The sequence below is a fragment of the Haliotis rubra genome, unplaced genomic scaffold (genome assembly GCF_003918875.1).
Source record: "Haliotis rubra isolate DU_JTF1 unplaced genomic scaffold, ASM391887v1 Scf232, whole genome shotgun sequence".
Classification (NCBI taxonomy): domain Eukaryota; kingdom Metazoa; phylum Mollusca; class Gastropoda; order Lepetellida; family Haliotidae; genus Haliotis; species Haliotis rubra.
The window spans coordinates 810,662-827,714 of NW_025766359.1; the positions used below are offsets into that span (position 1 = coordinate 810,662).

The 17,053-nt window shown below is 38.5% G+C and overlaps 1 protein-coding gene across 1 annotated transcript; it reads right to left on the bottom strand.

Moving 5' to 3' along the window:
- Nucleotides 1-2,235: 2,235 nt before the first annotated feature.
- On the bottom strand, nt 2,236-9,440 carry LOC124278168 (retinol dehydrogenase 7-like). Its single transcript, XM_046713905.1, has 5 exons — nt 9,337-9,440; nt 7,794-8,121; nt 6,147-6,405; nt 3,187-3,350; nt 2,236-2,795 (listed from the first exon to the last, which is right to left on the bottom strand). Exons 2-5 carry the CDS (start codon nt 8,110-8,112, stop codon nt 2,575-2,577), a joined length of 963 nt encoding a protein of 320 aa, XP_046569861.1. The 5' UTR covers nt 8,113-8,121; nt 9,337-9,440; the 3' UTR covers nt 2,236-2,574.
- Nucleotides 9,441-17,053: the final 7,613 nt, after the last annotated feature.

The following is a 17,053-nucleotide window of genomic DNA, read 5'->3' on the forward strand; positions in this document are numbered from 1 at the left end:
AGTATTTTCAAAATCCCACATCCATTAAAGAACTACAGTGACCATACAATCAAACAATTTAAATGACAATCAATGGAAAGTTTATGTTTTCTACCTTGGCTTAATACGAAAAACATTGCTTTTTCTGCCTTTTCCAGCAGTAAACGTTTGATTTCAGTAAATTTATCATTCTTTTGTAGTGTAATACCAAGATAGGGATAATAATCTACATTTTCCAAAATAATATCTCCAATATTGAAATTCTTTTATATTCTGTTGTGGATCCACCGAAAAAAAGAATTTTGGATTTGGATGTGTTATTTTTAAGCTTCCATTTTTTATAATAATTATGAAAAGAATCTAACATAATTTGCAAATTACAAGGGTCTGCGGACATAAGGACGGTATTATCAGCATATAGCAGTGTACAAAGTGCAATAAGCGTAATCTGGCGGTTGTGAAAATCACCGGATGAAGGTTTTAAGCCACAACGTCAATCGGGGACTATAGCATCTTCAACATTATTAAGAAATAGTGAAAACAAAGCTGGAGACAAATTCTCTCCTTGACGGACACCTGGTTTACATAGAAAGAAATTGGAATAATCACCGCCGTTTCAAAAACATGATTATATACTTTGATACATGTTAAAAATTACCTTAAAGCATTTCCCAGATATGTTATTTTCTAAAAGGTTTTGCCAGAACCCTGATCTCCAGATGGTATCAAATTCTTTTTTGAAAATCGATAAATGCGCAATATAACTTTTTTTACACTTTAAATAGTTCCGAAAGGTGACATAAAGTGAAATGGTCACTTGCCGAATATCCTTTCCTGAAACCAACCATAGAGATCCAAACAGACTTCCCAGACTAAAAGAGCACCTTCAGACTGGCAGGAAAACCTTCCTTGATGCTGCTGGACATTCGATTTATACAGCAAAGTAATTGTTCTTTGTGTGACCTCCCTGATAACTAAGCTGAGTGAAATAAGATGTCTGTATCATGACTGACCAAGAGATATGTATTTTGACTAACTGATCAATTTAGACTTGTCAAATTGACATATTTGTTCCATATTTTGTATATATGTGTTACATTCCATCACATTTTGTCAATTCCAATGATTATGTATTATATTCCATGACATTTTGTCAAGTCCAATGAATGAAATGCATTCAGAAAGAATAAAGATACACTATTTTATGTCATTTTTCACGTATTGCCTACAATTAACTTTTTGGTCAAGTTCATTTTAGTAGGGGTAGAATAGTTCAGCACATTAACCTTACTTCCGTATCACTGGACCGTATCATGTTGTTTTAACGTGTAGGCAGAATGGGACTGTGGGCAGAATTGGAAGACATCTTCTCAAATGTAATTGGGCATCTATTCGGTTCATCTGACATGTCGCCTTCCGTTTCCTTACTTAACAGCTGCATCCTTTTTTCAAGATTTTGGTTCTCACAGTGCTTTAATGGTACTACTTGAACAGTCCCATCAGCTGCACTTCCATGGAGTGTCTCATACTTGGATGCTGAATTAACAGCACGCTGAACTCTGAATCTATCATATATTGTGTTTGATAGACCTTTTTTTTCATTGAACCGTTCAAGGTAGAGGGTATTCCATTTTGGACGGATAATATTTGGGAACCAAGTTGTAGAATTGTACATGGATTAAGAAAATGATTATTCCATTCACAACGAGTTATAAATTTCTTGGAAATACGCCGGTTTCGTGTAAGCATGTTTCAATGATGTGTTCATGGACATGGTCGGGGCGAACTGCGAAGTTTACATTGAATGTTGTTCTGCTATTGTTATAAACTCAGGGTTATTTAGATGCTGTGTCTGTCACGTCGGAAACGGCTACGTGCATCTGGCATGTTTGAAGATGGAACAAGACCATTGTGATCCGAACTCTTAACGTTTAGAAATCAGTAAAAAAGCAGATTACAATAGCGATATCGACAGACAAGTAACGTTGAAGGCAAACTTCTAACATGTGATTCCCATGGAAAGTCAGGAAAGAAGCATCTCGTATCTCGTTAGGGATGACGAGCGTGACCTGTTGTCTCTCTTCCATGTTCTGTATCTACTTGTCTCTCGACAAGTTTCACACAAGACCTCTTTATAAGAACGATGCTTGAAAACAGAGGTTAAAGTGGCTATCAAATTGGACATGGGCTTCGTCACTTCATCCAATGACCATACATGGACAGGCACAATAGTTTCGCAGCATAACCAAATAATAATTTGAACAAAAGCAACTTTATATACTCAGATATGTTTACCATCGGCAATTTCATGATACCGTATATATCATCTCCATTTTAGTGTCCAGATAATGAGGCATATTTACAATTCTTGGATGAGGTTGAATTTCTCATGCTTTTAAACTAAAATATACATGAACGAAAATCATGCAAATACATATAAAGGAACAGAAGCTGAATAAATTAACATTCGTTCAGATTTCAACTGTGTCAGTAGGTAAGTTATGAGATATCACGTTGTACTGTTCATGTACCGTCGTCATGTTTTACTCAATATATTCCGCGTATAATGGTAAATGTTCTTTCTTCTGGTATGTTCTACACTGCACCCTCTGGCACCAGGAAATTGGCCGTGAGGACCCGATCAGAGATCCACTCAGGCAGATTCCACAACAATCTAAAGTAGTATTTACAGTCGTTTCCCACCAGGTAGCGAGTGCGGGGGAACGTGGCGATGATGGCGTGTGTGTAGGCGTCCACAACCAGGTGCGTCTTGGGGGACGCCACTTTCTCCAGCATCTCGGTAATTCTGGTTTTCACTGGATATGAAAGAAAACAGTTTGAAACATTTATAATATTGTAATTGCGAAACAATTGGGCTTGCAATATCCTGGACAGGTTGGGAGTATCTCTTAACTCCATGACACCCGCCAAAATGGTTGCGTCTTAAAGTTTTGTTACCATTATTACCATATACTGTAACTCCAAATATGACAGGAACAGTGTCAAGGATGATGAGTAACACCCCATGCCACTAGGGTACGAAGGCACACAAATACTGGGCGTACAGTAATCGTAGATCATGAAACGCTTGACTTCACAGTGACCTACTCTCACAAGTAGAATGCTTCACTACAGCGTCATTTCTTCTGCTAAACAGGACTTTCCGATTCGTTATTTGATATCGAGATGCTTTACTTAAAGTCATACTTTTCGGGACGAATTCGCCTCCATAGTAACGCTGTACTTCTGGGTCTGTCTGATTGAAACATGTCTGGAAGGACTTGGTGATGGCGTCCACATTCACTATATCTGTTCTGAAGAAGCCAGGCTCCAGTAAATGGACACTAACGCCCTGTTTTAAAACCTCACGTCTGAAATTAAGAAAACAAAACATGACTTTGGTGTGTGTGAGTTATAATTTGACACATCTAAAAATCTCTGCCTTTTCCAATCCGTAACATTTTGAAACTGAATCTGAATTGTTAAAGTATGCATGAAAAATATGTGAGAGCTTTGATCTAATGTGGCGACAATCCCGCTCCCCCAGTGATGAGTGCTGTGGATTCACAACGAGACCAAGCTGCCTTGAATGTCTGTCGGCAGGAACCCAGACTCCCGGGAAACAACAGTGGGACATTACTGCGTGTCCCAGACAGTTATTTCGAGCATTCGTTAATCCAGACGCAAGTTAATCCGGACGACGCTCTGAGACCTTTCTATGTGCTCTCGATAAATCAGCAACTAGATCCGGTTATTGTCTCACAACATCGAGATCTCCGACAGAGTATTTGGAATGTGAATGACGACACCAAAGACGAAGGACAGCTTACAACAAGCATCAGGCTCCATCACGGAATATATACACATGGAACTGAATTAAGCACCCCCTAATCTATTCCACCATACTGATCATATGTCAATGATTCCATTGTTTAGTAGCACATTTCAGATATTGAAAAACAAGGTTTCAATTTGAAAGGGTTGCCAAATTGCAGCCCACATGTAACATATGTTACATTTGGGATTACACTTTCTCAGTAAAGTACAGATTCCAGTACTTTTGTTAGGTTGAGGCCCATCCGGGATTCGTACCCACACCCTCAGAGTCAGGCACCTAATCGCCAGCACACAAAGTGCTAGCGCTCAGCCTACGCGGCTTCCACAAAAATGGAAGTTGTACAACTGGTAGTCTAGAATGCGGACTTTGTGTACCCCTGTAAATGGCATTGTGTATTTCATAGCTTTCGGCCGTGGGAGCCGTGCCAATTAATCAGAGGGCTACACAAAGTCTCGTTACTTTACTAAGAAAGTGTAATCCCAACTATAACATATGTTATATTTGACCACTTTCTAAATGGCATTGTGTATTTCATGCAGTCCACATGCATGTGTAGCCTGCTTCCCATCCATGTCACGAAACGCAGTATCTCTGCCGGGCCGTTCAAAGCTATAAAACCTGTGAATAAATAACATGGATGAATGACATGGGGTGGAGAAGACTTTCATGGGGACTGAGAAAGCAGATAGTCGGAATGCATTGCAGCTGGCCATTGGGCGTTAGCTTGGTTACTGTCACTCTATCATCAGTACACTTAGGCGGAAACACCAACCAACCAACAGGCCCTATCAAGGGCAACAACAGAAGACCACTCCAACGGGAGATTCTGACCCGATACTGACCCGATACGTGAGTCGTGAACCTTTCGCCACGACCATTCGTTTGAAGCACCTCTGGGTGCCCAACACATGTTTGTCAACAGAGACCTAGGAATGACCAGAATTGCGTTTTCTTAAATAAGGAAAGCACGAATAGCAAACCAACTACTGAACCAACAGCAGATATAATAGGAGATGAGCTACCCAAAGGTACCAGTAAGATGACAACATGACCATACATACATGAATAATATCTACATGGAAATATATAACCCCGCTACGACGTGTCAAGCAAAGTTGCCAAAATATGTATAAGCTCACCGACACCGATAACCAATATCAAACCATATGAACATATGCGATGTTTTGAATAATATTTATGGACAACAAATTCCCTTATACGTTTAAAGGTGCCAGGCTGTGCCCATTGTCGGTCAGCGATGAGCAGGCAAGGCGCTACAGTCACTGGATCGAGAAGAGAGTTTCAAGACCCGGCGACAACACGAACAACATAATGTTAACATGAGTGCAGATAAATCATAACAAGAAGACAGAATCATCAATATCCCCCGCAATGGCAAAATACTCTTCATGATTATGTTTACGAGTTATGATTATGTCAAATATTTAGGTGTGTATATAGTAAAGTGGAAGGAGAGTATTGAAAGGTTTTGAAAGTTCTGCTCCAGAAAGGAGCACTATCACCAATTTCAGTCTAAGTCAAACTTGTTGCCATGGAAATGACAAAAATATTTTATTCAGATTTCCAAAACTACCAAAAGGCACCAGTACACCACCAGATCTATCTATGTGCCAAGTTTGGTGAAGAAATAGTGAACAGTTTTAGAGTTCAGCTCCGGAAAAGAGCACTACCACAATTTCAGTCTAAGTCAAACTTGTTGCTATGGAAACGCCAAAAATATTTTATTCAGAATTCCAAAACTACCAAAAGGCACAAGTACACCACCATATCTATCTGTGTGCCAAGTTTGGTGAAGAAATATTGAACGGTTTTAGAGTTCTGCTCCGGAAAAGAGCACTACCACCAATTTCAGTCAAAGTCGAACTTGTTGCCATGGAAACGCCAAAAATATTTAATTCAAAATTCCAAAACTACCAAAAGGCACCAGTACACCACCACATCCATGTATTCGCCAAGTTTGGTGAAGAAATATTGAACGGTTTTAGAGTTCTGCTCCGGAAAAGACAAATGTGCACGGACGGACGGACGCACGCACGGACAGGGTCCATTTTAATACCCCCCGCAAAACGCATTGCGGGGGATAATGAAGCAGTCCTCAGTGTATGACTAGTGTTTTAAGTTTGGCAAACCCTAATATCCCGATACCATACATGGCTGGTACCAGGAGCATGTCAGTGTTTACATGTAAAAATACACATGCACACATGTCCACTGAACACAATACTGAAAACACAACTATATAATTATTATATTATTTCAACCTTTACATTTCAAACTAAACCAGTCAATTTTTTGTAAGTATACAAACCTGAGACAATCTGTGAAACCTTCAACACCATATTTGGACACAACATAGGGGGCAGACGTGGCAGCTATCCTTCCCATCATGCTTGATATATTGACCACACGACCACGACATCTGCGCACAAGGGGTAGGAAGGTTTTCGTGACATCAATGACACCGTACAGATTGACGGACAGACAACGTTCATAATCCGCTCTTGTCAGCCACTCTATCTGACCTACGGCGCCTGATATTCCTGCATTGTTCACAATTGCCCATAAACCTGTGCCAAAAGAAACAGTGTGTTTTGAAGTCTGCGCCTGTGATAAACACGGACAACTGACAGCATGGCCCTGTGGCAAGCACATCATGAAAAGGGGTTGATTTCTCAAATGTCTATAAAGTGTGAACCCGATGTTTTGTTTAAACAACGCATCAGTTTACATTTGCACATAACCTATTACATGATGAAAACAAACATACCCGCATACGCACGCGACACACACTATACGGTATCCTGTTTGTCAAAAATGACAGGTAAAAAACAAATATATGTGACCAATGACCTGACTGAATCGAATGTGCCATCTGACAAACCCAGAAATGCACAGGTTGTTGCAATTCCGTATTCTACCATGGCTACGTGAAATGCTCGAATTTGATTGGTCAAGCCATAAAATCAGACGGTATCAATTTGGATTGAAAATGCGTCTGATTTCACGGCGCTTCACTGCGAACGTATACAACACTGCCGCACTACTTCAGCTTGGCCACCAACATGACTAATATCAATACAACAGACGGAAATGCTGATGAAACATTTATTATAACTCGAAAAATACAATTATACGATTTCTCCTCCACAATTATTAGGGGACCTCACTATCATAATTATTACCTTCTATTATAAAAATATTCAAACTCAATTACAATACACAGCCCCACACATAAACAAACAATTTCTAACATATAAATCAGAAAACCTTGTAACAATACATCCCTATCTATCCCTATTTGTGCGGCAAAACGTTCGTAAACATTTACCTACCTGGTAAATGGTATATTTGTTTCCGTTCAGAATGGGAAATTCGCAAGATAACTGTCAGGTGAAACACAAAATTTGCCACTCATACTCCATCATGTCCCGTTGCATCGTTCAAAATGTCATTAGTGTGGCCAGGGGGTACAGTAACACGGCACACAAAACAATAGGCTGGTTTCCGTCTTGTGGGGTTATGATTATAAAAACCAAGCTCTTAGGTGTTACATTATTGCATTGAATAAACAGTAGTTTGTTTTCTTTGGACAGAATATTTTTTATGTTGCAATGTTAAAAAAAATACGAAAGGAACCTACCACTCCTTTATCAGACGAGTTCAATTCGCCTCTCATCCCATGCCGGATTACGCAGTGTCTTCCGCAGGACGAGGAAGTTCGACGTTAAATCAGTTATGGTAGAAGGGAGATAAACATAAACATCTGTGTTTGGAATGAATGTTAGACCGATTGATAGTCTCTAAATTAATCATTTGAAACCTGAAATTACGCGTTCGGCTTCAAATGAAATTTAGAGACTATCAATTCGGTCTAACATTCATTTAATTTCCAAACACAGTACGTTTATCTCCTAATTTCGAACTGATACATGTTCAACTGTCTTTAGGTAACTACCTTTATTTGACGGAAGTTGTCTTTCAACTGTTGCACGCGCCTTCACAATACTGTCAGGTTTAGTCACATCCAACGACAACGTCTTCAGTCGGGAAGACGACACTTTCCTCAGTTCGTCTGCTCCTCTTTCAGAGAAACACGCTGCAAACACGTTGAAGCCGAGGGAGTCCAGTCGTTTGGCCAGTAGGTTCCCAAAGCCGGTGTCGCAGCCGGTGATGAAGACGTAACGCTCCCCATATTTGCCGACAGTTGGAAGTCTCATCAGCTCCTTCAGGAGAAGAAAAACCACCACCGCAGCTACAACGTACAGCCACACCATCTTGAATACCTGGTGTGGTGAGAGAGAGAAAAGAAAATGCATAGCTGTTCATAAAATTGAACAAAAAAAATCGAAAACCATAAACGTATAATACTTGAAGAACTTCCAGGAACCTTTGAATGATTTCTTGCTCCTATTGTTTCATTAGTGCATAATACTCGATTCGATTTTTACTACACTGAACATTTCTCAATAGCAAGATCTGTCTGGTCCTTGTCAGAAAAACTTTTAATCAATATATTTGTGACAATTCAGTATTGCATTGTTCCAGTTTGAGGTTCACTTCAGTCTGTACACTATTCAGCCTTTAAACTTACACACACTGATCGTCTAAAAATGTCAGATGTTGACATTCTAACTGGAGTTTTATTTGTCAAGGCTTATATATCTGTAATGAATTACACTTACTCTTGATTATGATCATGTACACAACTGCCAAGGATTTAGTGAGTGACATATGACCTTGTGGACGTCATTATTTAAACATACAGAGGGCGACTAACAGCTACAATATATTATATTATTGGCAACATTGCGAAAGCACGCATCTACCAAATTGATTTTGTGACCCAAACATATTTTAATTTTTTTTTCTATTCCGTATTTCTAGGTATATCCCCAGTGTGACGAACACGGGACTCACACACTCATCCGTATAGCTCTTACTGTCATATTCACTTTTATCCACAAGCAGAGAATATTTTGGTGGACTATATCTAGAAGGCTCATACACATCGAATTAAATTATCGTGTTCAGTAGAATGATACCGTGATCATAGGTAACACATTCCCGATTAGAATTTGTAGGACTTAACACCAAGCTGTTGCTTGGACTGTAATTTATCACAACACCTGGTCAAGGTGAAATGAACATGTAACCTGCATAGATAAGGGCGCCATACTAACCGGTGGCTCATCTTAAAAAACGGTTCTCGCCATAATGGGCGTGTTAAACATTTAACGTACGTGAAAATACTAAGTAAATACTTTTAGTGCTTTAGTACATCGGTACATACATGCTGTCGTAGAGATATGAAAAATCTTCTTCTTGAGATATACCAACATATCCTCCAATTGCACAAATAGTCTCCGTCGCTAGGAGCTAAAGACCCAACTATAATTTCTCCCCCAGTCGTGCTTGGCAAGCACAAACATGGGTTGATTTTGAATGGGGTCACGCGCACAAAAGTGACATGAAAGGACATACAGCTAGCAAATACTTACCAACCTTCAATGTTATCTGTATTTTAGATATGTGTAATATGCATCTGTTGTCGGTTGGTGCTAAACACCAATACTTTATGCTGATGCGAGTCTCGGCTAGTGCGTTTCCTTCGTCGGTGTGTAACGATCGACTTTGTCCTCTTCTCTGGGTTGCGTTATCAGGGACTGGTTACTAAGCCCGGTGTTCAATGTGCTGCTATAGGGCCCGTAAGTCTCGCGAGGCGCTACTTCCGGTACTAGATTTCGGTGACAAGTGAATACTAAAGAACCATTTCTGGTTTCAAATTGCGCGACCGCCAATATGACCTTATTAGACCGGACCAAATGTACTACCATGCTTGACTGTCACAGCTGGTGATAGTCGTAATAATTGACTAATTTTGGGACGATACGATCGGAAATTTATTATTCCTTCAAGGGTTATCGGTTCCTCACTGACAACCGACAACCATGAGTCAATTCGAAAACATATGAGTACCTTTCTTTAGCTATAATATATTTTGACAACCAGCGCAGTTCTATCGCTAAACGTGTTTCTTTTCACAGTATCGCGGACAGTGTTTGTCAAAAATATATTCTGGGCATCAATGACATGGTTAACGTGAAATGCATTTGAGTAAATGGTATTCATTGAATATGATAAAACTATCAATTAATACACTGCTATTTATAAAACAGTCATGTGTTACCAACTTTATCAAGTTGGTGTTCTATTCATATTTGGCCACATTGACTCATTTTCAAATAAAATATGCAATTTCCAATTGGAATATTTTCATTTGTTATTTATTTTCTAAATACATTTGTTATGCTGCAACAATATTTTCAGTAACTATTCCAAATTATAAACTATTTTTACGTATTAATATTTATATTTGATAGGAACTATTTAATAGATATAATCAATGGAGACAATTGGCTTATATATAACTACTTGAGCTATTAACATAAATAGTTTATAAACTAGTTGGTAGGCTTAACATATAATTTTACTCTATTCCAAGCCTAAGGGATGACTGTATGCAAGTTCAGGTGACAGAATGACTCAAAGTTACAAGAAAGAAATTGTTTGTTGCTTTGCAAATTTGACAGAAAATGCATTGTAAACTTTACTTTGGATAGATTACAGAGATTTGCATGTGTCAAATTGTTGTTCTTTGGCATGCTGTAAATATATTGATAATGATGTATATTGTTTTAATAAATAGCAGTTCTCGTAGCATAATAAAAGATATAAATATATGACCTTTCCCATTTATGGTGACGTTTTTATTCACACAAAAAGTCATAGTGTCACAAATCAGTCAACAGCTCGATAAATAACCTTGATGGCATGGTTAACATTATTTCGGTAACTACTTTCAGATATTCAAAACAAAATTGTCAAACCCTCAGCCAGATGAATATTCATCATGAAACAATTATTTATCAAACTATGTAAACAATATTTTAGTGCGGTGATACATAAAAACTGGTTTTTGGACAATATTTATTACACTTTGTACATGATGTCGTGTATGTTATGAAACATGTACTATGATGTACAGTACATGAGAGTTGCTAAGTTTTTGGTTTTGCAGGGTAGAGGTTGCTGTGCAGTCAGCAAAATATGGAGCAGCACATACACAGCACCTTCAAGTCACAATTGGCGAAATTGCAAGACCAAATACACTCAAATATGAAGTAATCACTCAAAGACATTTCCTGTATTTTAAAATATATCAGTTTACACTTGCACAAGAACATAATCTATTACATGATGAAACACTCACACGCGCATACACACGAGCGCGCACACATACACACACGCCCGGTTTCGGGTATCCTGTTTGTTGAAAATGCTCGAGTAAAAACCAGTGTATGTGTCTCACCATGACCTGGTTGAATCCAATGACCCATCCGACACACTCAATGACAGGTTGTTGCAATTCCGTATTTCGAACTGATACATGTGCAACTGTCTTTAGGTAACTACCTTTATTTGACGGAAGTTGTTTTTCTACTGTTGCACGCGCCTTCACAATACTGTCAGTTTTAGTCACATCCAACGACAACGTCTTCAGTCGGGCAGACGACACTTTCCTCAGTTCGTCTGCTCCTCTTTCAGAGAAACACGATTTCGCAGCCGGTGATGAAGACGTAACTCTCCCATATTTGCCGACAGTTGGAAGTCTCATCAGCTCCTTCAGGAGAAGAAAAACCACCATCGCAGCTACAGTACAGCCACAGCATCTTGAATACCTGGTGTGGCGAGAGAGAGAAAAGAAAATGCACAGCTGCTCGAAAGCCATAATTGTGTAATACTTGAAGAACTTCCAGGAACCTTTGAGTGATTTATTGTTCCTATTTGCTTTTTACTGCACTGAAACTTTTCTCAACTGCAAGATCTGTCTGGTCCTTGACAGAAATAGAGAATCCCACATAAGTGTCTACTGATATCAATTATATTAAGTTGATAAAGTTACATATACCCGAGGCTTGCCGGTAATAGTTTACTTTTATCAACGAGTGCTGCTATATTTCATATCAGAAGACACGAGGGTGTGACTCTATTTATCACAAAAGAATCACTCTTCATTTAGTTTTCAATGAAAAATGTATATCTCTGAACACGGAACTGCCATTAGGCTTGCAGTGCAGCGATGTCATAGTACTGTGTCGTCAACAAGTATAGCATTGAGAGTCACGTAACTGATGACGTCAGGGCATTGTATAAAATCTACTGTTGAAACGATATCTCCTGGGAGGTTTTGTTTGATCTCACATAAACACCATTCGATGATAAATAATGTTTATCAATTTGATTGTGATAATTCAGTACGGCATTGTTTCAGTTCAAGGTTCACCTCAGTCTGTACACTAATCAGCCTTTAAACTCTCACAGCTTACACACAGTGATCGTCTCAAAATGTCAAATGTTGACATTCCAACTGGAATTCTAAATGGCATTTAATTACTATGTTTGTCAAAGCTTATATAGCACATGCACATTTACTCTTAATGATGATCGGGTGCATATGTGTGTAGGGTTTAGTGAATGACATATGACCTTGTGGACATCATTATTTAAACATACAGAGGGCGACTAATAGCTAAAGTAAATGATATTAAAAACGTTGAGAAAGCACGTATCTACCAAATTGATTATGTGGCCAAAACATATTTTAAGGGTACTTTGATTCCCTATTTCTAGGTATATCCCCAGTGTGACGAACAAAGGATTCACACACTCATCCGTATAGCTGTTACTGTCATGTTCACTTATATCCATATATTTTGGTGGGCTATATCCAGAAGGCTCATACACATCGAATTATACTATTTTGTATTTGTAGTAAGCTGTTGCTTGGAATGTAATTTTTCACAACACCTGGTCAAGGTGACATTTGGTTTTTTTTTGATAATATAATCTGTACAGCCAAGGCCGCCATACTGAACGGTTGCTGCTCTCAAAATAAGGTGCTCGCCATAATGGGCGTGTTACACTTTTAACTTACTTAAAAATACCAGGGTGAAAACTTTTAGTGCTTAAATACATCAGTACATACATACTGTGAGATATACCACCATGTCCTCCAATCTCACAAATAGTCTCAGTCGCTAGAAGCTATCAACTCAACAATGATAGCACAAAATGAGTTGATTTTTAATGGAGTTCACATGCACAGACGTACAAGGACATACAGCTGACAAATACTTACCAACGTACAATGTTATCTGTAGTATAGATATTTGTAATATGCATCTGTCGTCACCAATAGACACCAGATACCAATACTTAGTACTGATTTGAGTCTCCGCTGGCGCGTTCCTTCCTCGGTGTGTAACAATCGACTTTGTACTCTTCTCTGATGTACGTAATCAAGTACTGGTTATTGTGAATGTGCTGTTATTTATGTGCATTGTACAGTTTGTTTACTTTATGTTTCATCTAAACTGATAGTTTTTCTAGACCAGGCCGTTTGTAAACATAATGACTATGTTGGTTGGAACACTTGTGGTATCTGAAGAACGAAACTGATTTCACACTTCAAAATGAACTGGAACAGTAATAACAATTTTCATGTCATCAAATGGATCAGAGAACATAACAATGCGTTATGAGGATGTGTTTGTGTTAAATAAAATGTCACATTGATTAACTTGTGGTTGTTATGTGACACAAAATTTTAAAGCGCTGAGTGTGGATTTGAACTCACATCTTGAATTTAGACTATGTATTTTCACCCGTTAAGAGTAGGCTGAGGAGTTACCTCCGCTGTGTTTGTTTTGCCTCAGGTTTTGGTAGGATCCTGTAAGCTATGAGATGATTGTAGTGTGGCATGGGTTTTACGAGAAAAATCCAGAAATGTACAATAGGTATTTAAGGTATGGTTGTTGAGGTGTATGGAGGAACGACTTTGGATTTACGCTCATCTGTCTGCCAGCATTGATGTTTCAAGACCTGCCACTCAAGAGGCCTCATCTACATTCAACTTTTAACAGCTGTCAACAAACTTCAATCAGTAAATCAAGGATCAACACTATAGACATTTAGTTAATATTTTAGATTTGTGAGCCAATATGACCCAATATTTGAGACGTTTTGTGAGAAATGTATTTCAACTTTTGCAAACAAATTAATTGTGAAACCATCAAAATGGTGTTTAAAATTTTATTAAGTCCCCTAACCCTGAGACAGTCGTTGACTTGCACAAATCAGATTTATTGCAAATTTCTGCACATTTCGAACTTGAGGCCAAACCTGCAGCTGCTATGAGGAAATTTCAGATTTTGAAATTTGTGTTAAATCACTATATTGATGTGGGAGGTTTTGAACATGGAGTTTTTGAAATGGTTAAAACGAATATTCCCACCATTTGGAAATGAAAAAAAAAATTAAGTTCAGTTACATTTTTCAATGAGAAGAAAATAGAAAACAAGAAGAACTAAAAAGACTGGATATAGAAAAAGAGAAAGAACAAAGAGTTAGAAATGGAGAAAGAAATAGAATTCAGAAAATTGGAATTTTTGAAAGAAATTGAGCTGAAAAAGCTCAAAAACTCTTCTTCTCCCTCAAACGCTCCCTCTTTCAACATTGCAAGGCACGCCAGACGTACTCTAGTTTAAATATCAGTCTGCAGGTTCCCCAAATGCTTTTGTGACTATCGCACCTAAGCCTTCTTTCCAGGTGGTTCTGAGGAGAACTTTCTTTGTGAGAGTAAGTCATTGATTGTGTTGGTCCACTACCTAAGTCTGGTAACCTGGTAACTATCATATGTGCTTCTGCCAGATTTCCTAATGCCATTCCTCTTTGTAGGATTGTCGCTCCTGTGATTGTCAAGCTTTTAAACAAGTTTTTCACCTCAGTTGGTTTGCCAGATGTTGTTCAGTCTGATCTGGGCTCTAATTTTATGTCTAAGGTGTTTCAACAAGTTATGTACCAGGTGGGTATTGAGCAGGTTAAGTCTTGTGCTTATCATCTGGAGTCACAGGGAGCTTTAGAGAGGTTTCATCAAATTTTGAAGAATATAATCAAGACATTATTTTGAGACATAGAGAGATTTGGATGACAGCTGTTTGCTGTACATGCCAGGGAGTCAGTTCAGGAAAGTTTAGGGTTTAGTCCCTTTGAGTCATAGTGTGCGCGGGCCACTAAAACATCTAAAAGAGCAATGGCTCGATCACAATCCTGAGATCAATATTTTGCACTATGTTTCTACATTTCGGAACACTTTCAAAAGCATGTGAGTTGGCCATACAGAATTTGAAAGCTTCACTAGCAAAAAAATAAAACAAAATATGACTGGAAGTTAAACGAAAGAAATTTATTACTAGTGAAAAGTGTCAGTCTTACTTCCCATTCCTAGTCAACCACTGAGAGCTAAATATCAGGGTCCATATCTTGTTGACAAAAAGGCTCAGACTATGTCGTCCTGACTTGCCGTCGTAAGCAAAAGAGGTTGTGTTATGTAAACATGATTAAGAAATATCATGACAAGGTAGAAACCAAACAGGCCAATTATCAGATTTGTTGATCGGTAATTTTATGCCACACACTCCCCAGTTACTGATTGTACTGTAGGCAATGCTGAACACGTTGACAATATTGATGATGGTGTTAGCAATGTGAAGTTTGATCACCTTACTGATAATGTTTCAGATATTATGTTAAGATATAAGATAAGTTAAGATATTCTTACGTGTTAGCTTACCTTGATGAGAAATTATCACATTTATCCCCTGAGCAGAAAGCTCAAATATCAGTTTTAATTCATGAGTTCTCTCACTTATTTCCTGATGCGCCTGGCCGAACTGATGTTGATAGCCACGATAGAGATGTAGGTGAGGCTGTGCCTGTAAAAACATCCGTATCGGATGAATCCTGTGAAAGTGAAATTCTGCGAAAATAAGTGAAATACATGTTAGACAATTACGTAATTGAGACCAGTGACAGTCGGTGGAGTTCATCTTTTGTCACCCCACTAGTTGTGGTGCTTCTTAAGTTTTCAACAACACATAACCCTGTTACACTTAGCATTATTCCGCTTAATTACAATGTTAAGCAACAGTGCCAACGGAAGCTTAGTTACATCATCTCCCTGTCTCCAACCATGGTACAGTCTCCGACCATGGGTCATCGGCTCAGTGACCCCGAAGACGGTACATTATCACCATGTCCATCTTTTCCCTGTCCCCGATCACGGTACACAAGCCCCCAACAACGCTACATTATGTCCCTGATGATAATCTCCCTCACATATCCGCAAAGAGGAGAGATGAATACGGAGTCCACCTCTGTATCACCCAACTGTGACCGATCCGACCATTGTTCGACATCTCCCTGTCATCCCCGAAAAGAGATGAAAAAGATAACGGCACCCACCAGTACCCAGCTATGGTTCATCGTCTCTCGGTCCCCGACCACATCACTTCATATCCGGCCACCTTTCATTTCATTGTGTTAATACAAATTAAAATAACATATTTTATGTAATGGATTAAAAAAGAGGACGGACCACAACAATTACGTCATGAACATTTCGAAGTAGTTTCCAAACAACAGTGTATGTTTTCAGAGAATCATAATGAAAGTATACATGAAAAGAAGAACTACTGTGCTCTTTGTTGGTGTATTCTGCAGAAACGACTTGATCAAACCGCTTTTCGTAAAGCGGGTATAACTCTGAGACATTTATTCTTACATAGAATACCATTGATACTGTACCCGCCTATACGTTTTTTTTGTACATCTTTTAAGATCTACTTCCCCCGTGTGTAACCGAGCATGGAAAACTGTACTTTAGGTTAACGTCGTAGAGTAAACCGTGGATAATTTACCTGTTAAAGTGTTATTACATGCTTGTGTCAAAATGTTACCAGATATAACACGAGTCAGTAACGTGGGGATTCACTCATTGCCTAATAGTGTTGACGTACATTTTGTAAGTTATTGTTAAATTTAGGAAAATCAAATCCAATATTATGACAAGAGGGGAATTAGGCTGAAATTCTTAAGTTTAACTTAATGATTTACCGATTTTACCATAATGATTTCACTCCCAGCTAAACATCCTGTCTTTAAGCATAATTATGTATTAATCAATATATGTATAAAGGGAATTGACTGTTGGACTTTTCGTGTTAAGCAGACATCGAGATGTTAGCTAATTTTGTATTTGAAATGTGTTTTTTTTCTTTACTTTTTGCAGTCAACAGTTTTTTTCATCAAATATCG

What these genes read in the sequence shown, in the direction of transcription:
- LOC124278168 (XM_046713905.1), bottom strand. Translation starts at nt 8,112, where the DNA reads ATGGTGTGGCTGTACGTTGTAGCTGCGGTGGTGGTTTTTCTTCTCCTG. An exon ending in GGTTTCACAGATTGTCTCAG is followed by an intron (nt 3,351 to 6,146) that starts GTTTGTATACTT and finishes TCTTAATTTCAG; the next exon opens with ACGTGAGGTTTTAAAACAGG. An exon ending in AGGCGAATTCGTCCCGAAAA is followed by an intron (nt 2,796 to 3,186) that starts GTATGACTTTAA and finishes TTTCATATCCAG; the next exon opens with TGAAAACCAGAATTACCGAG.